General features: G+C 36.1%; 1 protein-coding gene across 2 annotated transcripts in view; it reads left to right on the top strand.

Annotated features, from left to right (window-relative positions):
• Positions 1-25013, top strand: part of KPNA1 (karyopherin subunit alpha 1) — a 60357-nt gene that overhangs the window by 2430 nt on the left and 32914 nt on the right. For both annotated transcript variants that reach the window (XM_081075655.1, XM_081075656.1), the window contains exon 2: positions 16409-16542. In XM_081075655.1, the coding sequence (XP_080931781.1) occupies positions 16414-16542 (129 nt within the window). In that variant the 5' untranslated portion in view covers positions 16409-16413. The remainder of the gene's footprint in view (positions 1-16408; positions 16543-25013) is intronic.

Here is a 25013-nt window from a genome sequence, read left to right as displayed (position 1 = left end):
TAGGCATAGTGTTTGTTGAATTAATGATGAAGTCTTGATGATTTGTGATGTTTGTATTTTACCTCTGTCAGATTGTTTTTAGAAGTATATATGAATACTTTGTATAAAATCAATTGAGACTTTTGTATAAAATCAGTTAAGACTTTGGTCCATGTATGTAAAGATGACTGATCTAGTGATAAAGATAATTCCCTATTACTATCTTTGTTTTAAGATTTCTGTACTTTGCAGGGCATTATGAATTCAGCCATAATAATGGAAGAAAACATTGTAAATGGTAAACAATTCAATTAGCTATTGTGGCTGATTTCACTCTATTCTTGCTGCAGTAAGCAGGAGGTGGCCCTGGGCCACTGAAGGGCCAAATAGAGCCTGCATTAGAAAAGTTTGAGGCCCTGCAGTGAAAGAGCAGGGATGAAGACTGGTGGAACAGTACAGTTTTGTTTCATTTTGTTTTATTTAAAGATGTTCCAACTCTACAAAACTGGCCTAAGTGATAAAATGGTTCTGACCTAGTGTAGTAGACTAATTGGGACAGTTCTTGAAAGCAGGCAGCAATCCAGAATGTGGATAATGGGGATAATCTACTTCACGTAACAAGAATAATGCAGCCGTTCATATACAAAGATAAGTCTGCTTACTCATCGTCATTGATTTCCCAGTGTGAGGAGGGATATGGGCTGAGTTGTCCATGAGCCTCTATACTCTGTGATCAACAAGGCAGCTTGGGGTCAGAATGCGAGTTTATAGCTAGGGAACAGAAAGACAAGCAGAAGGTAGAAATACTTATTGATGGGTCAAGCACTACATCAGATGCTTTCACTTAATTATCCTTGCATAATACTTTGAGGAGGTGGTTGCTTGTACAGGGTGGTTAGGTAACTTGCCCTAGTTCACAGAGTAAGAGGTAGCGCTTGCATTCAAACACAGGCTTATTTGGACTATGTTCACCTCAGTCATTAAAACTTGATTTTGTTTTGGTTTGCAGTTCAGTCTCTCCAGCAGAACAAACTAGATGTAGTTTGTTTAACATCATGAAATGATGTGAAGATTTAATTTACTAAAAGTTGAATGGCTGTTCATGTTCCTTGCTTTATTGCTATTAACAATACAATTTTTTAATTAGAATAATATCTGAAAAACAACTGTCCCTTGTCCCAGCGTCTGCACATTAGAGGCTACCATTTTCTGTTTTTTAGCTGTTTCCTCTTTCATATTTATAAACCACTTCTACTACTATTTCTTGATAGGGCAGTTTTAGACGTTATCTATTGACTTTTCTCCACACCTCCACATCTTCCCAATCTTCCCAATATAGTTATCAGAGGTGTTTATTAAGTCAATATTCAGTGTGTTTACAATACTATAACTATAAATATTCACAGCTGAATCATGTAGTATGATATCTTTACTTCACTTAACCAGTTTTTGTTTTTCCAGAATTTAATACCGTTTTTCCCCCCTTTGTTTCCCGGGACAACTGTCCTGCAGCCCGCTGTTCTTTTCATGCAGTCTGGACTGATTTTTTTCTGAGCCTACTTCACAGTTTTTATCCTGGAACTTCGTTTTATGTCAGTCTTAAAATTCTCTTTGCCCCTCTCCTGTATTGGATCTCCTGTTTCCCATATTTTTTTTTAACTTCCTGAGAAAAGGGTACCTGGGAAGTAAAAACTTTCTGAGAGATTGCATGATTGAAAAAGATTCTCATTCTACCTTAATATTTCATCAATAATTTGGCTGGGTATAAAATTCTAGGCTTAAAAAGTTTGAAAGTCATTAACTATTGTTTTCTGCATTCTGGTGTTGGCAGTGGAAGTCCAAAGGCATTCTGATGATTTTTTTTTTATATGACTTTCCCTGGCTTTCCTTCAGTCTCTAGAAACTTTTAGGATAATTTTAACCCCTGAAATTCCATAATGATGTGCATCAATGTGGGTCATTTTTTACGTAAGGGCACTTTGTGGACCCCCTTACATGCTGGGAATTCATGTCCGTTGAGTTCTGGGAAATTCCTTTTATTATTATTCTTTGGACTTTCAGTAAAAAAAGTTTTAGAGTTAATTATGCTTCTCAGTTCTTGACATGCTGTCAACAGACCTTACAAGGTCCTTTAAATTTTTCTCTTTCATTTCTGAGCTCTACTTCCCTTACCCTTTCCAGCAGGCACCCGCTGCATTGTGGTTAATACATTCTTTGGTTATACATGCATCATTGTGGAATATGCAGAGGGTTATGTGTATGTACTTAGTTTATGTACAGTCATGTGCTGTACTGCATAGCGACATTTTGGTCAACATTGGATTGTGTATACTACGGTGGTCCCAAAAAAGTTCTTGTCATGGAAAGTTACTAGTGATGTCATGACATCTTAGCCCAACATATCACTCATGTGTTTGTGGTGATGCTAGTGTAAACAAACCTGCACTGCCAGTTGTATCAAAGTATGCCACATGCAATTACAGTAGTAGGCTAGACCATGCAGGTTTGTGTAAGTGGACTTTATGATTTGCAGAAATGAAACCAGTTAACGTGTCATTTCTCAGGACGTATCCCTGGCGTTAGGTGGGATGACTATACATGTGCCCTCTGAATAACTCGGAGGTTAGGTTACCGACTCCCATGTAGTACAAAATCCAAGTATAACTTTTGACTCCTCAAAACTTAGTTGTTGTTTGGTGTCCTTGGGGGGTTGATTCTAGGACCGCTCCCTTCCCTGTGGATTTCAAAATCCATGGATGTCAAGTTCCCTATATAAAGTGGTATATAGATCAATGCGTAGAGTTGGCCCTTTGCATCCCCGGACTTCCAACCGCAAATTGAAAGCAGTACAGGTATTTGCAAAAATCTGAGTGTAAGTGGACCCGTGCATTTCAAACCCACGTTGTTCAAGGTTCAAGGGTCACTGTATTTTGTTACAGACCTTGTTCTGTTTCTTTAATGCATTGTTTTTCAGACCTTTCTGTTGTTTGTACATACAGTTATGTGTAATGTAGAATTACACAATGTGCATGTACCACATTTTACTTTTCATTCCCTAATGACTGACAACAAAGTTGCTTTTCTGGCATCACAAATATACTCTTGTACATCCTAATGGACTTGTATGAGTTCTTTCGGATATATACTCAGGAGTGGCAGTCCTGGGTCATAAAATAGGAGAACTAGTTTATGTGACTACGAGTTGTGCAGAAGCGTTCTTGTTTGCTTACATCTTGGCCAGTACTTGAATTTGTCCAGTTTTTTTTGTTTTGCCAGTCTGATTCGTGTAAAATGGTATCTCGTTGTTTTAGTTTACATTCTCTGATTACAAATGAGTTTGAGCATCTTTTGGATCCATTCAGGTTTTTCCTTTGGATAACTGTCTATTTTTTCCTTTGGGTATCTTGTCTTTGTTTTCATCGGTAGAAGTTCTTTGTGGAGGTTAGATTGGAACGAACTGTTGTTTTAGGCTTGGAAAATATTTTTTTCTAAGAAAATATTTTTTGCTAAGCCAGTCTTTTCTGTTTAATTTTGTCCATATTTTCTTTCGTTGAATAGTTTTTTTTAATTTGATGCATTGTTTCGTTGATAATCTCTTCCTCATCAGTTTTTTGTTCTTTCTTTTGGACTTTGGGGATTGGGACTTTTAGGTGGTTCTTCAATTTTCTTTTCCCTCCCATTTGCCATCACTTAGTCTTTTCTGTTTTCTGAGAGATTTCCTCAGTGTTATCATCCAACCCTTCTATTGAATTTTGCATTTCTATCTATATTTTAAATTTATTAGAGCTCATTCTTAGAGCAGTTTGAGGTTCACAGCAAAATTGAATGGGAAGTACAGAGTTCCCATCTACCTCCTACCCCCACACCGCAATCTCCCCCATCCGTCAACATTTGTAGCAAAGTGGTTAATTGTTATAATTGAACAAACACTGATTAATGAACAGCGTTATCACCCAAAGTCCATAGTGTACATTAGAGTTTATTCTTGGTGTTGTACATTCTATGGGCTTTGGCAAATGTGTAATATACCGTGTTCAGTCAGAGTAGTTTACTGCTGTAAAACTTCTCTGCTCTGCTATTCCTTCTCCCTCCCTCCCCTCAAACCTATGGGAAAGCACTGATCTTAGCTTTGCCTCTTCTAGAACATCATGTAATTGGAATCATACCCATGTGTTTTTTCAAAAAGCTCTCAATGTGACAAGTATAATACCCCTGTTCCCCACCCCTGCAAAGACGAGAGGAGGGGAGGATATTATATAAATACGAGGTGTGACAATTAAGTTTGTGAACTCATCCTAGAAAAAGTGCTACACACCTCATTGCTGAATATCACTACAGTCACCTTCAAAGTCCTCCCCTTGGGAAGCTATGCACTGATGCCAGCACCTAGTCCACCCTTCAAAGCAATTTTGGAACTCTTTTTCTGGAATGGCCATCAGAGCTGTCATCGTATTATCGATGTCCTGAATGTCATCAAAATGTCTTTTTTTCAATATTTCCTTTAAATTCGGGTAAAGAAAGAAGTCACTGGGGGCCAGATCAGGTGAGTAGGGAGGGTGTTCCAGTACAGTTATTTGTTTACTGGCTAAAAACTCCCTCACAGACAGTGTCATGTGAGCTGGTGCATTGTTGTGATGCAAGAGCTCCTTCGGGACCATTTTTACACACACCTTTCTCAGGCCAAGATTTTTAGTTAAGGTTTTCCTGATTGTTTCTCTATCGATGTTTACTTGGTCTGCTATGCTTCTCACAGTCAGCCGACAATTTTGACACACAATTCGATGAATTTTTGCAATGTTTTCATCAGTTCTGCTCATTACTGGCTGCCCTGATCTCTCTCTATCAATGACGCATTCTCTCCCTTCGGAAAAACGTTTAATCCATTTGTGAGAATGCTGAGGTCAGCATTCTCTTCGTGGCATTATCCCCATAAACTTGGACTAACATGTACCTGATTTCGCTTCCACTCTTGCCAAGTTTAATAAGAAATTTAATGTTTGTTCGTTCTCTAATTCAAGCTCAGTCATTCTCGGGACCACTCACAAAAGTACACAACAACAATAATGAACACCACTCAGCAAGACACCACCACGTGTTGACATGAACACAGCTGTGAGACACTGATATACCAAGGTTATGAAACCTTACCGAGCTGTTTGTACAGCGCTGCCAGTGTAAGCGCACAGTGGCAAGTTTGTGAACTGAATTGTCAGACTTCATAATCTCATTTATGGGTACATTTATAGAAATTTTAAAGAAAACTTTTAAGAGAATTAAAAAGGGTGATACATCATGACCAAGTGTGTTTATTCCAAGAATCAAGAAATCTTTTAATATCTTACCATATTTAATAGGTGAAAGGAGATAAACAGTGACCATTTTAATAACTGCCAAAAAGTCATTTGATATAATTCACATATTTCAGGTTTTTAAAACTTTAGTAAAGTAGGTATAGATAGGTGTACTTGTATGTGGTTTTTTTTAAAAAAAGTATCTGAAAACAATACTGCAACACAACTGGAGCTCTCATTGCTGGTAGGAATGCATGATGGTACAACCACTTTGGAAAACAGTTTGACAATTTCCTATAAAGTTAAACATGTGCTTGCCATATGACCTCAGCATTCTTACTCCTAGGGTTTTACCCACAAAAATGAAAACATTTGTTCACACAAAAATTATGTGTGAATGTTTAAAGTGGCATATTCATAATCACCAAAAACTGCGAACAGCCCAAATGTCTAGCAACTGGTGAATAAACAAATTGTGGGGTACAGGGGAATACACGTCAGTAAAATTAATGAATTACTGATACATGCAACAACATGGATGAATCTCAAATTAGTTAATAGAGTGAAAGAAGGCCACAGTTACAAGGCTACATGCTGTATGGTTCCATTTGTGTGACATTCTGGAAAATGCAAAGCTGTAGGGACAGAAAATAAATAAGTTGTTGCCTGAGGTTGGGGGGAGTAGCTTTACTGGAAAGGGACCCGACAGAATTTTTTGTAGTGAAGAAAATATTCTTTATCTTATTTGTGGTGGTGTTTACTTAAATGGTAAATTTTACTATATGTAAATTATACCTCAATAAATCTGACCTTTAAAAAACCCCAGTATCATGGTTAGTGGCAAAACACTAGACATAGATCAAAATTAGAAATGAGATAAAAATGTCAAATCTAACCTTTGTTGCTTAACATTGTCCCGGAAGTATTAGTTAATAGTTTAAGAAGTGAAATGGGAAACAAACATTAAAATGGAAAGACAAAAACTATAATTTTTTAAAGCTGTTAACATATTAGAAACAATTTAGTTTCTGATTTCATTCAGTGGCTGACTGAAAAAGTAGTACATAGTAATGAGCAATTTTCCTGTATATAGACAGTAGCCAATTGAAGCGTAATTGAAGGAAACTTCAGATTTATCATTGTAATCATTATAACGAAAAAGGTAAATGGAAATACATATTTAATTCTTCTAAATATTGTTAACGATGTTGCATTTTCTTTTGAATCCTATCTGAATATCAAAGAATTTCCTTAAGACAAGATTATCTGGAACAAGGGTTCTCAAATTTTTTGGTCTCAACTTCTTCACATTTATGGACCCCAAAGAACTTTTGTTTATGTTATTTTATATCTGTTACTCTATACTGTACTAGGAATTAAAACAAAATTTGAAAACACAGGAATACACAGCACACATTCCATTTGGCATCAGAATGATGATTCCATCACATCATAAAGCCTCTGAAAAACTTATGAGTGAAAGTGAAAAAAGCATATAACATCTTAGTAGTATTATGAAAACAGTTTTCATGAGATGCATTTTCTCACATATCATATTGTCAAATATGGAAAAGTTTAGATCAGTCCCAGGTTAGCTATGGTGGTCATTGGGATCTGGTACACTCATATTTACGGGTAAATTGGTGCAGTATTTTAGAGGGTGTTGACAGTACCAAACTTTTAAATGTGCATACTTTTGATCTTGAGGTTCCATTGTTTATAATTCATTCATGGATATAACTGTAAAGCGTGTGCAAATACATGGAAATATATTGGTTACAACATCATTTGTGGTACAGAATTGGAGACAAGCTTAATTGATGTCTAGGGTTTGGTTATTATAAAAAGTAATTAATAAAAATGACAACTCTGTAGGCACTGATATGGAAAGTTGTTCAAAGTTGAAGCAAAAGTGCATAACTCTGTGTATAATCATTCCATCAGTGTATAATAAAAACCAAAAGGATATGTGTATACTTGTATAACCAGTTTTTGAAAGGATGTACAGAGAATTTGATGGTGGCTTCCTTTAGAAACCAGGGAAGGTACACGTTCGTTTTTCTCTTTATACCCTTCCATGTTTGGGGTGTTTTTTGTAGAACATTTTTATGATTTTTGAGCCTTTTTATAATTTAAAAAGGAAGAATATTTCAAAGGCACAAGTATACTATATGGATCATAGAAATTGTTAGTGTTGGACTCATTTGTGAGTTCTTGTATACTACAATTGAACAAAAAAGGTGAGAAGGAAAACCAAGAGGCGCGGGCATTTCTGATGCCTACATGCTGCTTTTGAGGCACAGTTGCTCTAATCATATGGGAGGCACCGCTATTCCTCTTCACTTGTGCTTTCTAACGTCTGTGCCTTGAGTTTATATTCTTCTCTCTGTTTTGTGGGTCTTGTTGTCTTTTTCAACCTCAACTGCTGAAATCCTGTCCTTCAAAACCTATCTGAAACACCACCTTCTCTGTGAAGCCATCCTTGATCACTTTAGTCAGAGATTTTTTTTGAACTTTTAGAGCTATTTATAGCCATTTTTTCAATATACAAATATCAGGTGTGAGCTCTATATGGGCCAGACAATGGAAGTTTGCTTTCATGTGTTTCTTTTCTTCACTTCATAAGGCATTATTTCTACTATGAAAATGAAATAAAGACTCACAGAAGTTAGGTATTTTCCCAACATCATTGTTCTAAGATGTAAATTTGAAAAGAGGACTTCAAGGCCAGACCACTTCTCTGGACTTCTTATGTCACTTTAATAAAAAGAAGCAAGTCAATAGTTAATTTTTCTGTGAATATTTCTTTCCCTTTAGATTTTTTTTACAAAGTTTTGAAATAATTTCAAGCTTACAGAATTTTTAAGAAATGTACAAAAACCTCCTGTTTACCCATCATCCACGTTCCCCAGTTGTTCACTTTACCTTTTACTCCATTTGCTTTATCATTTATTCTCTTTCAGTATATGTGTACCGTGTTCCAAACATTGCCGTTTCTTAATTGTTTGCTCTTCCAGCTGTTGAGTAAATAAGTCTTCCAATTACTGAAGTCTAATTAATTGGCTTTTGGTCTTGTTAAACTTTATCCAAGTCTTGTACTGTTACTGTAGGCTTTCTCCTTCCTTTGACCTAAAACTTCTGATTCTTGACCTTGGATGATCATTGCAACACTACTATTAGGCTATTTTGTAATATTTTAGAGCCAAAGTGCTTTCTGCTTCATGAACCCAGCTCTTTATGTCATTTCTCAGCACTGTTAAATATGATTTCTTCAGAATTATTTGCAAATTCTCTTCTGCGTTGCACCCAACTTTCAGTCTAATAAAATGTAGTCTGACAAAATGCCATAAAAGGGTACTACAGACAGGGTGGCTTAAACAACAGAAATTCATTGTCTCATAGTTCTGGAGGCTAGAAATTCGTAATCAAGGTGCCAGCAGGGTTGGTTTCTGATAAGGCCTCTTTTCCTGACTTACGGGTGACCACCTTCTCGTGGTGCCCACACGTGGCCTTTTCTCTGTGCACATGCAAAGAGAGAAAGATCTTTATACCTGTCTCCGGTGTCTCTTCCTTTTATAGGGACACCAGTCCTATTGGATTAGGACCCCAGCCTCATGACCTCATTTAACTTAATTATCTCCTTAACTGCCCTATATCCAAATACAGAGGGTTCCAAGAAAATGTATGCACATTTTAAGAAAGGAAAAAACTATTAAAATTGTAATACTCAATATATACTGATAACAAAAGATGAATACAAGTCACGTTTGACTTCTGCAATTACACAGGTGCTCAAAGTGGTTACCATCAGCGTCCAGACACTTCTGATTATAGCAAATTACTGCTTGAGCAACGTTGACCAAAGTGTCTACTTGTGTACATTTTTTGGCACCCTTGGTATAGTCACATTGGGATTTAGGGCTTCAATACATGAATTGGTGGGGGCACAAATAAATTCCTAACAGTAGTGTGCTGGGTTTATAATCAGGAGACCTGAGTTTATATCCTTGCTCTATCTTGTGTGTAACCCTGGTAAAGTCACAACTTCTGTGAGCCTCCTGAATCCTTACCTGTAAAGGATGAGAATAGTAATTCTTGCCCTATAGGTTATTAAGAGATCCAGGTAAAATAGATGGTGTGACAGCACATTATAAATTAGTGGTTCTCAACCAGGCTTGCATGAAAATCATCTTATAATTGTTCCTGTGACTTCCAGCCTGACAGCATAAGGAGCTCTGCGGACCAGATCCCTAGTAAAACTGGGAGAAATTACTTTAAAGAAATAACTATTTAAAGCCTTTGGAAATGGTTCTAGGGCATACCATGAATGAAGATCCTCTAACTGGATGGAAGGTTTTCTACCTGGGAGGAGCAGGACGTCAGGATTTCTCATCCTGCCCCCAGCTGCCCGCTGCTAAGGCTAAGTTCTGGGCAAATGCAGTGGAGAGGTAGGGAACTATCTTTTGTCCAGTCCCGACTTGTGCAACAGAAGGTCTTCCTTGGGTGCAGAGCCACTGAAAGTACTGGGGAACGGATTACCTTTTCCCTGTCTTATAAGGTGGTGGTTCCACATGAGGAGAGATGTGCTGAGAAAACCCAGGCTACTGCCTGCCTCCCACCAAATACTCCGCTCCTAAAGAGGGTTTCAGAGAAGTGTGCTGTTGTCCACACCTCCAGCTTGAGAACCCTGGTTCAGAGACTTTGTTTGGGGGTGGAGGTGGGGGTGGGGGTTGGGGAAGAAGCAAGTCATAAAACAGATAGTTCTTTCTGTCTTCCTCCAGGAACTAACTTAATTTGTAATACAGCTGGAGAAGCTCAAACCTAAGGATATTCAAAAACCATGAAGATTGTGATGAAAAGCTTAGGAGGAGATTTATAGATTCAAGAAGATACAGGCTCAAACTACAGGCCATCTAGTTTGCTGGAAAAAATTGGGATAAGACATAGCTAGAGAGAGCCTTCAGGGTCTGAGTTAATGTCACTGACCTCTGGAACTACTCCTTCAAAGGAGCATGAATTTGATTGGATTCTTCTGTACTGCAATTTATGCTGGAGGCCATTGTTGAAAACAATAGAGCAATCAGCTGGCAGTGATTAGTGCAGGTTAACAGCTGGACCTGGTCAGGGAAAGAGGGGCCTGCCAAATTACTGTGGTGGCCAGGTGACTGGGCGTATTCAGGTTATGCGCTGCTGAGGATCAACATCACAGGCCTAACACTGCAGGGATGGATGGATGTGGGGAAAGGAAAATAGACTTGTTTAAAAGAAATCCAGAAAGTTTCTAAACAAATAAACAAGCAAATGAAAACAGAAAACGGGATGGGAGGGAGCACCAGTACTCAGAGTTGCCACAAAGCATGATGTAAAATATTGTTTCCAATAAAAAGTTACAAGACATACAAAGCAAACAAGTAAACAACCCCCATAAAGTATGGCTAATACACTGAAAAAAACAGACAAAACTTCCCTGTGAGAGTGACCAGATGTTGGATTTAACAGAAGTAGCCATTATAAATATGTTCAAAGAATAAAAGGAAACCTTGATTAAAGTAATAAAGGAAGGTATCAAATAGAGTATTAATAAAAAGGGGTTCCAAAGAAGAACCAAGTGGAAACTGCAGTTAAAAGTAACAACGTAATTATAGGGGCTGAGTGGTAGGTTTGAACTGGTGGAAACCAACGAATTAGCAGACTTACCAATAGATTGATAGAAATTCAATGAAAGGAGAGGGCAAAAAGAGAAGATAATTGAAAAGAGCATCAGAGAAATGTGGGGCACAATTAAGTGTACCAATACACATATTGAGAATACCAGAAGAAGAAAGTCAAGAAAAGAACAGATAACGTATATGGACATAATGGCTGAAAACTTCTCTCAAATTTATTTAAAAACATTGACCTGTAGATTCAGAGTCCAATTAACTTCAAGTAGGATTAATGCGAGAAAATACACAAATGGACACATCAGTTTCAAAATGTTGAAAATCAAAGACTAGGGGAGCCTTTCCATCTGGCCACAGGCATCAGAGGTCTTAAAAAGCTCAGTTAAATGATTTCCAGAAAACATGTAGCAGACTCATTAAACCTCTTGAGACATAATTCCTTGCCACTCAGAAATCTTAAATTGTCTATTTTGTTTGTAGAGATGTTCAACTAAAGGAATAAATGTCTATTAAGCTTTACAAAAAAAAAGACAAGGAAAATTCTTCAGAGCAGCAATAGGAAAACAACCAGTTACTTACAGGGAAACTCATAAAAATAACAGCTGATTTCTCAGCAGAAACAATGGAGGCCAAAAGGTGGTGGAATAATACATAGTCACGTGCTGCTTAACAATGGGATTAAGTTCTGAGAAATGCGTCACTAGGCTATTTTGTGTGAGCATCACAGTTTTACTTACTCAAACCTAGATAGTATACCCTACTGTTACACACTTGGCGATATAGTATAACTTGTTACTCTTAGGCTACAAACCTGTACAGCATGAACCCGTGCAAACAACACAAGATTAAATCACAAGAGAAAATGGTGTGGTCAGGAGGTGCAGTAAACACATGTATGAAGCTGTGCTAGTGTAATACGGATACTGTTTTACAGCAAGCTTTTTTATAAATAGAGTATACTCTAAAGTAACAATAAAAAGAACAGCATAGCAAATATGTAAGCCAGTAATATAGTTGTTTTTTATTATTATCAAGTGTTATGTGTTGTACATAATTGTTTTGTGCTTTTATGTGACTGGCAGCCCAGTAGGTTTGTTTACACCAGCATCACCACAAACCCAGGAGTGATGTGTTGCTCTATGACATCGCGACAGCTACAATGTTACTAGGTGATAGAAACTTTCCAGCTCCATTATAATTTTATGGGATGGGACAACCATTGTATATGTGGTATGTTGACTGAAACATTATGTGGTGCATGACTCTGTTCGAAGTACTCAAAGACAAATACTGTTAACCAAAAATCCTATATACCCAGCAACTCTATCTTTTAAAAATGAAGGTGAAGTAAAGACTTTTCCGGATTTAAAAAATAAGAAAGGAAAAGAATTTGTTACTGGCAGACTCTCTTTGCAAGAATGCTAAAGGAAGTTCTTTAGGCTGAAAGCAAATGACCCCAGATGGTAATTCAAATTCACATGAACAAAAAGCACAGTAAAGGTAATTACTGTATGTAATTTTAAGAGTATAATCACATATTTTTTCTCCTTTTTTCTTAACACTGTTTTAAAAAGCAATTGTGTAAAATAATATGTATGTAATGTATCCTTGGGCCTATAAAAGTAATATGTTTATAAAGTATCCGTCAGTAGCAGTACAGAGGAGGTGAGTGGGAGTGAAGTTATATTAAGCTAAGGAAATGACTATAGATGATAAAGTTATAATTATAACTGGGTTGTTGGGTTTGTAACGATAAATGTAATATGTATAACAGTAACACCATAAAAGGGAATAGAATTAGATAGTGTAATATTTCTATATCTCACTGGCATTAAGGTAGTGTAAGTCTGAAGCTGATTCTGATAAGTTCAAGTGTATGTGGTAAGCCCTAGAGCAACCGCGAGGGGGGGAAAAACTAAGCGAATACAGTGGAAAATCACTAAAAGAAATTTAAATGCTTCATTAGAAAATGTCACTTAATGGAAAAGAAAGCAGTAAAAGAATAATAAAGGAACAAAAAAGATGAGACACAGAAGACAAAAATAAAAAAGCTTTCAAATCTGAATATCAATAATTATGAGCCATTAAATATGAGTTGATTAAACAATTAATAAAAAAGACAGAGATTGTATAAGGATGGAAAAATATATCATGCTAACAACAAACACAAGAAAGCTGGAGTCACTGTACTAATATCAGGAAAAATGGACTTTAAAACAAAAAAATGTTACTAGAGATAAAAAGGGACATTTTATATGTATGTATATATATATAGGTGTGTGTACATGCATATATACATATATATGTGTGTGTATATATATATATACACTAATAATATCATCAAAATACATTACGGAAAAACTGACAAATGATGGGAAAAATAAACAATTCAACAATAGTAGTTGGGGGAAAAACAATAATGGTTGGGAGACTTCAATGGCCCACTTTTAGAAATGGACAGAACTACTAGGCAGGGATAAGGTCAACAAGGAAATATCAGTATACACCAGTTAGACCCAGCAACTTCTACAGAACACACCACTACCCAGCAGCAGCAGAATATATATGCTTAAGTGTACATGGAACATTTTCCAGGATAGACTTTATAGTATGCTTGCTAAGCCACAAAACAAACCCTTATACATTTAAAAGGATTGAAACAATACAAAGGATGTTTTCTGATGACAATGGAAAGAAATTAGAAATCAACAGAAAAGAAATTTGGGGAAATCACAAATATGTGGAAATTAAAGAACATACTTCTGTTGAATGACCAGCGGGTCAAAGAAGAAATGTAAAGAAGATCAGAAGAAAACTTTGAGATAAATGAAAATGAAGTTACCACCTAAGAAAACATATGGGGGCCGGCCTGGTGGCTCAGGCGGTTAGAGCTCCATGCTCTTAACTCCGAAGGCTGCCGGTTCGATTCCCACATGGGCCAGTGGGCTCTCAACAAAAAAAAAAAAAAAAAAAAAAAAAAAGAAAACATATGGGATACAGCTAAAGCAGGGCTTAGCGGGACACGTCTAGCAATACATGTCTGTATTAAAAAAGAAGAAAGATCTTGAATGAATAACCTAACCTTCCATCTTAAGTCACTAGAAAAGAAGAGCAAAGTAAATCTAAAGCAAGTAGAAGAAAGGATATAATAAAGATTAGAGTAGAAATCAGTGAACTAGAGAATTGAAAAGCAATAGACAATTAAGGAAACTGGTTTTTAAAAAAAGGTCAACAAAATTACCAAACCTTTAGCTAGATTGACATAGAAAAAAGACTCAAATGACTAGGATCAGAAATGGTAGAGGGACCATTATTACTGACCTTAAAGAAGTTAAAAAGATTATTTGAGCAACTGTATGCCAATGAATTACATAGCTTAGATAAAATAAATAATTTTTTAGAAAGATAAAAACTACTGAAACTGACTTAAGAAATAGACAATCTGGACAGACCTCTAACAGGTGAAGAGATTGAATTAATCATAGTTACCCACAGAGATGCCCAGACCCATATAACTCCACTGTTGAACATTTAAAGAAGAATTAATACTATTCTACACAGACTCTTCCCAAAAACTGAGAGGGGGAACACTTCCCAACTTATTTTATGAAGGTAGTATTACCCTAATACTAAAGACTTCATAAGAAAACTACAGACCAATATCTCTTATGAATATGAACATGAAAATCTTCAGCAAAATACAAACTAAATTCAACAGCATATGAAAAGATTTATACACCATGACCAAGTGGCATTTATCCCAGAAATGCAAGGTTGGTGTAAAGTTCACAAACCACTTAATGTAATACATTAGTAAAATAAAAAAGTCACATTGCATTGAAATAGGCACAGAAAAAAACATTTGACCAAACCATTTAGTGATAAAAACACTCGAAAAACTAGGAATGGAAGGGAACTTTATCAACATAATAAAAGGCATCTATGAAAAATCCAAAGGTAACATTTAATGTTGCAAGACTGGATACTTACCTAAGATTAGGATTAAGACAAGATTGTCTGCTCTCTCCACTTCTATTTGACATTGTATTGGAGGGTCTAGCCATGGTGATTTTGCAAGAAAAATAAATAAAAAGCATCACGATTGGAAAGAAAGAACCAAAGCTCACTCTGGCAGATGATATGAGCTTGTGTGTAGGAAATCCTAAGGAATCCGCTAAAAAGTATTAGAATTAATAAGGTGAGCAAGGTTGCAGGATACAAATTCAATATACAAAACTCAATTATATTTTTATAGACTTGTTAAGAACTTGAAAGTGAAATTAAGAAAATAATTCCATTTCCAGTAGCATCAAAAAGATTAAAATACCTGGGAATAAATTTAACAAAAGAAATGTGAAACACTCTGAAAGCTACAAAACGTGAAAAGAAATTAAAGAATATCTAAGTAAATAGAAAACATCCCATCTTCGTGAATTGGTAGATTTAACGTTGTTAAGGTGGCCATACGCCCCAAAGTGATCTACAGATTCAGTGCAGTATCAAAACCCCAGCTGACTTTGTAGAAATCGATACACTGATTCTGAGATTTATACGGAATTGCAAGGGATCCAGAAGAACCAACAATACAATATTGAAAAGAATATTAAAATAGAATTCACACTTCCTGATGTCAGAACTTACTACAAAAATGGTAGTCAAGATTGTGGGAAATTGACACTAGGATACACATGTAGATCAATGGAATAGGATTGGGAATTGAGAAATGAAACCATGTATCTATGGTCAGCTGATTTTCAACAAGTGTGTCAAGCCTACCAGAAGCGATGTGTGACACACGGAGCATGGTCATGATGGAGGATGATTTATGGCACACTTTAAAACACACCTTCTCAACCGTAGCTCACACCTGACTGACTGCACTGAACAAGTTGAAACTACTCACACACTGTTACTAAGGCTCGATGCACCACTCCCCGTGCATTAAAGATCCCTGCCTTTCCATTGGATGGCACTCGGCAGCAGCATTCACCATATTTTGTGATCACAACAGAAAGGCTCTGTGTCACACATCTCTTGTGGTGTGGCAATTTCTGTCAAATAAAAACATTACAGTGTGTCCTCATCCACCATATTCACCGGATCTGGCACCTTATGACATCGGCTCTTCCCCAAAGTCAAAATGATGCAAGACATAGAGGCAGCCACGACAGCGCAACTAAAGACACTCACGAGAGAGGACTTCCGGAACTGCTTCAGAAAGTGGCAAGGACGGGATAAGTGAGTGCGAAGTGAGGGGTAGTATTTTGAAGGGGATTAATGGCAATGTGTCTTTTACTGTAATAAATTTTTTAAAATTTAAACATTGTATTTTTTGATCACACCTTGTACATTTTAATAAATCTGTTTTGAATTTCTGGTGTCACTATGGGATAGGCCTGGGCCTGTATATGTATAAAAGGCTAAGCTATTAGAATAACAATGCCCATTCATTCCCTCCCTGTCTTATTTTTGTAGAAATCATGACTACTCCGGGAAAAGAAAACTTTCGCCTGAAAAGTTACAAAAATAAGTCCCTGAATCCTGATGAGATGCGTAGGAGAAGGGAGGAAGAAGGACTGCAGTTACGCAAGCAGAAAAGAGAAGAGCAGGTAAGTCCTTTACTTATTAATTCCTTTTAAAGAACTTAATATTCCATTTTAAGTCTGAAACCATCTTCCTTAATTTTAATTTTAACGTTTACACACACACACGTACACACTCTGAAAAATCAACATATTTTGATGTTTTGGGAATGGGGGAGAAGATGTAATGAAAAGTGGAATATAAGAATGAAGAAATCTCTCAGGTTCTCATGTTCCCGATATAACCACTGTTTAATACTTTGGCCTATTTGTTTTTAGTGTATTTTATTTTTCTATAGTTGCAACTTCCTTAACATTGTATGTGCATGTTAATGAATTCTCAAGTGACCAACAAAACGTTGTTTTTCGTTGTAAACTTTAATTTGAAAATTTTTAAACATGTACAGAAATGAAAAACAGATAGTTAACCTCATAAACCCATCCTTTGGGTTCAGCAATTGTCAAGTTTGCCTTGGTTTATGTCTATCTTTTCTTTATTATGTAGTATTTTAAAGTAAAAGGACATTTAGGACATTTTTTTAAATCATTTTAATCTGAGAACACCTACAGGTGAATCACTTTACCTTCCTCTGAAAATGCGGAGAACAAATGGTCCATCACTTTTGGCAAAGAAGTTTAAAGACTTAACACTTAGGTGACTATTTTTTGCTAAGGAGAGACTTTTGAGCTTGGAAGGACCATTTGACCCCCGCACTATAAAAGTTTGATAAAAGGCAAATGAATGAGTCAGAACTTTTCATACCTGAGAACTAAGGTAATCTGTCATAAATTCTTTTGCAGTTATAGTGAGCTATTCTTAACATACCTATATACTGTCCTTCTGAGTAACACTGCATTAGATAATCCAGTTAGTCGAAGTCCAAGAGTACATTACAACCTCAGTGTTTTGTTAGGGCTGTAGATGTTTGAATCAAACACTTTATCATCATGATCATCATTGTTATTATTACTATTTTTGGGAGGGCAAAGAGATTGTGTAATATTGTAATAGTTTGTATGAAATGCAGCAAATTATGAGCTCTTGACATTCTGCTTTGTCATGTTTGAAAGTAACATTCATGAAAGGATAGGTTTCTCTTGGTTTCTTGTTGCCTCTATTCATCTCTATATCTTATTTGAAGTGGAACATTTTCTTTGGATTAGTTTTCATGTTAGTTTCTATATTTGGGGTAAATTTTAGAAATCACAACAGCAATGTCACATATTTATATTCACATAAATAATGTGAATACATGTATGTATGAACACAAGCACAAGTGTAGGTCTGTACATAATTACCAGCCTATACATAATATTTGACATAAAGCCATTTGAAGATGTAGGAATGGCACTCTACCATTAACAGTATTAATTTTAAATAAAATTTCATATTACCTAGCTGAAGGCAAATGCTCTGTATCCTTAATACATCACGTGGCAAGTATGGCCCCACATATCTGACTAAAAACATTTTTAGTTGGAATTCTGTCATCTTCGTTGTATGAGATCTGAAATTGTGCCCTTTTTAAAAATTAGTTTACTGGGGTGACGATTGTTAGTAAAGTTACATAGATTTCAGGTGTATAATTCTGTATCACCTCATCTGTAAATCGCATTGTGTGTTCACCACCCAGTCAGTTCTCCTTCCATCACCATATGTTTGATCCCCCTTACCCTCATCTGTCACCTTCCTCCCCCTTTGTCCTCTGGTAACCACTAAACTATTGTCTGTGTCGATGAGTTTTTGTTTCTTCATTTGATTGTCTTGTTCCTTTGTTGTTTTCAGTTTTATATACCACATGTCAGTGAAATCATATGGTTTTCTACTTTTTCTGTCTGACTTATTTCGCTTGACATTGTAATCTCAGGATCCATCCATATTGTCGCAAATGGCACTATTTCATCCTTTCTTACCGCCGAATAGTATTCCATTGTGTATATATACCACAACTTCTTTATCCATTCCTCTATCGAAGGACATTTTGGTTGTTTCCGTGTCTTGGCCACCGTAAACAAAGCTGCAATGAACATTGGAGCACACATATCTTTATGGATAAAGGTTTTCAGATTTTTGGGGTAGATACCCAGGAGAGGGATTGCTGGGTCATATGATAGTTCTGTTCTTAATTTTTTGAGGAACCTCCACACTGCCTTCCATAGCGGCTGCACCAGTCTGCATTCCCACCAACAGTGTATGAGAGTTCCTTTTTCTCCACAGCCTCTCCAACACTTGTTACTGTTTGTCTTGTTGATGATAGCCGTTCTAACTTGGGGTGAGGTGATATCTCATTGTGGTTTTTATTTGCATTTCTCTGATGATTAATGATGTTGAGCATTTTTTCATATGTCTGTTGGCCATTTGTATGTCTTCTTTGGAGAAATGCTGGTTCAGGTCCTCTGCCCATTTTTTAATTGGATTGTTTGTTTTTTGTTGTTGAGTTGTATGAATTCCATACGTATTTTGGATATTAGCCCCTTATTGGAGGCGTTGTGCAAAAATCTCCCCTTTGGTTGGTTGCCTCCATTTTGTCGATGGTTTCTTTTGCAGAAGCTGTTTAGTTTCATGTAGTCCCATTCATTTTATTCAGCTTTTACTTCCCTTGTCTTTGGAGTCAAATTCATAAAATGCTCTTTGAATCCAAGGTCCATAAATTTAGTACCTATGTTTTCTTTTATGCAGTTTATCGTTTCAGGTCTTATGTTTAGGTCTTTGATCCATTTTGAGTTAATTTTGGTACACAGTGACAGCAGTCTAGTTTCATTGTTTTTCATGTGGCTTTCCACTTCTCCCAGCACCATTTATTGAAAAGGCTGTCTTTTCTCCATTGTATGTTTTTGGCTTCTTTGTCAAAAATTGTCTGTCCATATTTATGTGGGTTTATTTCTGGATTCTCAATTCTATTCCATTGGTCTGTGTGTCTGTTTTTCTGCCAATACCATACTGTTTTGATTATTGTAGCCCTAGAGTAACAAGCTAAAGTTAGGGAGTGTGATACCTCCAGCATTGTTCTTTCTTCTTAGGATTTCTTTGGCTATTCGAAGTCTTTTGTGGTTCCATACAAATCTGATGATTGTGCTCAGGTTTTAATATAAGTTTCTGGAATATTGCTCTATTTAAAATCTTAATTTTGTCATTTCATACGTGCCGTTTTATGTAGGGAGAACTGGTAAAACTAATCAGTATCACAGCAGTACTTGATTTATGCGTAATGTGTAAAATAGTAAACATTAATAAAATACAGATTCATTTAGGTACTGTTTAACTCTTTCCACAATTATTTTGTCATCTATTGGGAAAAGTCACAGGCTAAGGCCAGCTGAGGAGCTAGATTTGAGGAAAGTATGTTTTTCTTTTTTTAAACCTGTTTTTCTCTGAGTAATACATGTACATAGTTGGAAAAATTAAATAGTGCTGAAGTACTTGAAACCAAGCTAGCAGTGGTCTCATTCCCAAGTAAACCACTTTAAACTCTTAACTGTTCAATGTGGTTTATACTGCTAAATTTCTAAATAATATGTGTATATTACCATATATCTTTATCAATTTAAAATACCTATTGATGTTCTTTCGTAATAGGCCAAGATTTAAGCTCTCTACCACTCTTCCCCTTACATCCATCCTTCTTGTACAGTTATATTACAATAGCTAAATATTATTTATTGCTGAGCTGAATTATATACTATGGTTACATTTCCTTTCTTATACTTCGTTTTTCCTAGAGTTAATTGTCTCATTTTTCACCTGCTTGGCTTTCTTTGACTTCCTGGCTGCCACCTTCTTCTTTCCTACAGCTCTTTTAAATTATTTTTATCTTATTTTCTACTTGGTTAAACTTTTCAGATAATTTATCAGTTCCATTTTTTTTCCCCTCTGGAGACCTCCACCCTATATTTTCTGTCCTTTTCCTCCAATCAGTTTTGTTGATCCTGTGGGCTTGATATACAGATGTAGTCTTAGGACTTCCCTTTGCTGGGAATTTCTCTTTTCTTATCTTGGTTCTTGTGATGTAAGTTGTGGTGTGTTTTTAATTTCAAATTCCACTTGTTGTCAGCACATGTATGTTTCATGACCTGTAGTAATTAAAGATCACTAATATCATCCTGCCATACCATATTAAAGATACTGTGGGGCAGCACAGTTGGTCAGAGTGTGGTGCTCTTAACAGCAAGGTTGCTGGTTCGATCCCCACATGGGCCACTGTGAGCTGCACCCTCCACAACTAGATTGAAACAACTACTTGACTTGGAGCTGATGGGTCCTGGAAAAACACACTTAAAATAAATTTTTGAAAAGTTAAAAAAAATAATAATAAAGATAAGACCCTAAAAGGAAGCAAAACAGGTAGTAGTATACAGCGGATCTAGAGTCAGAATGGAACTGGACTTTTAACAGCAGTGTTGAAAGCTACAAAATTGTCAGGGAAAATGATTTTTAGCCTGTGCTTTTTTTACCCAGCCAAACCATCAAACAACCATTAGGAACAATAAAGGCATTTTCAGATTTATTTAAAAAAAAAAAAACCACACATACACAAACACTGTGGATATAAATTTTGCAATACCAATAGGTGTAATTTTAATGATTAGGTTTGATTTTGGAGTCATTTAAATATTTTAAGTGATTGTAAAACAAAATGAAATCAAAATGAGGGAGGAGATCCTTAGAAATAAACAAAAGGAATTAAATGGACCTGTGTGTCATGCTTGTAGCTAAACCACGTAGTGAGGAATTATTTTAATATATTTAAAATATGGCAATATGATTAATTATCTCTATTGGGATATATCTTAAGCACAAAAGAAATATAAACAAATCTTCAACTGCTTTTAGTAATCATAGGATTGATAGATATTATGAAATGATATATATTTGTGATGGATACAGCAAATAAGTATTTGTTAATTCGGGAAACCTGAATTTTTTAGATTAAGAAAATATGGAAATATGAAATCAAAGAAATTGTATAAATTTGAATTGGTAATATCACGATGGATTCATGATGTGTTTCTTTCAAACACACACACACACACACACACACACACACACACACACACACCCTACCTCTGTCCTGAAAAGGCCTGGAAAGTATGAAATATCTTGTAGTAATGAGCACCCTAGCACCTTATGATTGTGGTCATTAGAATTTCTCTCACAGGAACAAGGCTGCTTGGGAAAATAGCTGATTAAAGATAGGGAATGTTCAAGACGAACCTGTAACATTTTTCATAAAGCAGGGAAGTAATCTAATACCATTCAGATTGTGTTGAAAAGACCAAGGAGGCTCCTGTTAGCCAAAAGTAGAATATTTTGAGTATCAGAAAGGGTACTGTGAGTACTTCTGCTCCTAGCCAAAATGGAGTAGCAGGGCCCAGATTTACCCTCCTGCCTGTAACAGCCAAGAATAAATAGATAAAATACAGTAATCAACAGTTGAAGGCACCAGACATCAAGTAGTGAATGACAGTGATCTCTAGAGACGGGAAAGAAATGAGGTGAGCCCTATGATTGTCTCATCTTATTGCCTCAGAGAGTTTTCAAGTTGCAACACAGGGAGAGGGGACTAAGGTATAACGTAGAGCCTGTAGCCTGCCTGAGTTGAGAAGACAGAGCTGAAAGTCCAGGAAGACCAAGGTAAATAGAGTTCATAGGATGGAATACCAGAAAGGAGAGACCTGTATATATAGAGAGAAGCCTGGAGCTCCTCAGAGGGTTTCTTTGAATATTCAGCAGAGTTCTTATCAGTTTGAGGAAACTGCCCAAGACTGGAGAAAGTCTCGTCCAAAAGGATCGGAGGGAACAGTGTCTGGCACTTATGCAGGGCTGGGAATAGTGCCTGTTTCCCTAGCCAGACAGGAAAATCTTAGAATTCATGGAGCGTTATATAGGGTATTCAGGAGAATCCTACTACAGTCATGGAGATTAATTGACCATAGACTTAATTCTGCTCCAGACCTACCTAACACATCATAAAAGCGAGATCCAAGAGGATTAAACTGTTTCCATATAACTTAGCTGCATACCAGAACAACGGCCAAGAAGATTTATAGGAATACAAAAATATCCAGTATCAACAAAGTGAAATTAAGTCTGGCATACAAACAAAGATTGCCAGGTAGACAAGGAAGCAGGAGAACGCAACCATTAATGAAGAGAACAATTACTAAGTGAAACACCCAGAACTAACCCAGATGTTAGAATTAGCAGAAAATGACATTAATGCATTATTGTAACTGTATTCTACTGTATGTTCAGAAGTAGAGACATGGAAGATACCCAAAAGACTCAAATTGAACTTCTAGAGATGAAAACTACAATGTCTGAGAAGAAAAATACACAGATAGGATCAATGTCAAATTAGAAATTGCAGAAGAAAAGATTAGTGAATTTGTAGGGATTGAAATAGAAACTATCCAGAATGAAAAAGAGAGATGAAAGAATACACACATGTATGTGTGCACACATGAGAAAGAAGATATGCTACTTGACAACTTATAAGAAAAATATTAATACATAGACAGTTGGAGTCCCTGAAGGAGAGGAGAGAGTGGAAGAGAAAAAAATTATTGAAAGAAATAATAGCTAAAAACTTTTCATAATTATTAAAAACTGTAAACCCACTGATTCGGGAAACTCAATGAATGCTAGTCACAAAAACATGAAGAAAACTACACCATGGTACATTATAACCAAACTACTCAAAACCAATTGTAAAGAGAAATTCTTAAAAATACCAGAGAAAACACATGTTATACGCAGAGGAGCAAAGATAAAAAGTGATGTCAAATCCTCATTGGCAAAATACAAGTCAGAGACATTGGAAAAATAGCTTTAAAGTACTCATAGAAAGAAACAATTAACTTTGAATTCTGTACCTGGCAGAAATACTTCTCAAAAACAGTGGTGAAATAAAGATGTGTTCAGGTGTACAAAAACTGAGAATTACACGTCACCACCAGACCTGCACTACAAGTAATGTTCAAGGGTATCCTTTAGACAGAAGTAAAATAATGCCCTGCATTACTTTGAAGCAAATCCCAGACATCAATTATTTCATTTATAAATAGTTCAGAAAGTGCCTCTAAAAGATAAAGACTTTTAAACTTAAACCAAAATAGTGTTATGTACCTTAAGAAATTAACAGTTAATACCAAGCATCTAATCAACATCCATCAATTTTTCACCCTAGGCTTTAGCAGCCTTTGATGGTTTTTGCCTAGATCCATTGCTAGGAATTGTAGTGATCATTCTGTCATACTTTCTGCTTTTATTAGCTGGTAGGTCATTCTAAAGAGCTTATCCTCAATAAGTTTTTGGTTTTCCTGAATTACTAATCATACAGGAAAGAGAAATACTTGATTCTCTTCCTTTGTTTTCAAAGTGTTGGTTCTTTAGCATCTTCTAAAGGGACCAGTAGAATGTGAGTGTGTTTTAATATTATTAAGAACTTATAGTGTTTAACATAATATTTCGATTTATTTTAGCTATTTCTCTCTCTCTTAAAAAAAAAACCACTCTGCTGTGTAGTTGACAGAAAATGTACAATTTGATGTTTTAATATATTTATATTCTGTGAAAAGACCATTGTGATTAAGTTAGTGAACATATTTCTCTCTCCCCAAACTTTCCTGGTCCACCTTTGTAGTCCCTTTCGCCACCCCTCTCCTGTCTCCAAGCTACTTAAAATCTGTATTCTGTCACCACTGATTAGTTTGCATAAATGGAATCATACAATACGTGTTACTTTTTGCCTGCTTTCTTTCAGTGAGCTTAATCATTTTGAGATTCATTTATGCTGCTGTATGTATGAGCAGTTAGTTCATTCTGTTTCATTGTTGAGTAGTAGCCTATTGTATGGATAAACCACAGTTGGTTGATCCATTAACCTGTTCAAAGAAATTTGGGTTGGGTTGTTTCTGGGTTTTAGTGATTGGAAAGAAAGCTCTCATGGAGAGCTCTTAATGGATACGTATTTCCTTTTCTCTGGGATAAATATCTAGGAGCAGAATGGTTGGGTTGTATAGCAGGTGTAGAGTTAAGAAGCCGTCACCTGTTTGCCAAAATGGGTTGTATCATCAGCGATGTATGGAGTTTCAGCTCCTCCCTCCGCGTCCTTGCCAGCAATCGTGTGGGCGGTCATTTTCATTTGATCTGTTCTAAGGCGCATGCAACAATGTGCTGTTATTTTAATTTGCATTTTTCTAATGACTACAGTTGAGAGTATCGTTTCACATGCTTATATGTATATCCATCTGTACATCCACTTTAGTGAAGTCTGTTTAAATATATTCTTGTCCCACAGCTGACTTATCATTTTGTATGTGTTTTCTCTTTTATTTTGGAGTGTTTCTATTGCATGTCCTTAAAATGCACTAATATTTTCTATATTATCTAATCTGCTGTTAATCCACTCAGCATACTTTTCATCTGAAAAGTTGTATTTTTCATCTCTAAGTGTTTGATTTGCCTTTTTTTTTTTCATGTTTCCTACCTGTCCTCA

Source organism: Rhinolophus hipposideros (genome assembly GCF_964194185.1).
Source record: "Rhinolophus hipposideros genome assembly, chromosome: 2".
In the NCBI taxonomy this organism is placed as follows: Eukaryota; Metazoa; Chordata; class Mammalia; order Chiroptera; family Rhinolophidae; genus Rhinolophus; species Rhinolophus hipposideros.
The sequence above is the reverse complement of the archived record's forward strand: the minus strand, read 5'-3'. Positions and strand labels throughout refer to the sequence as shown.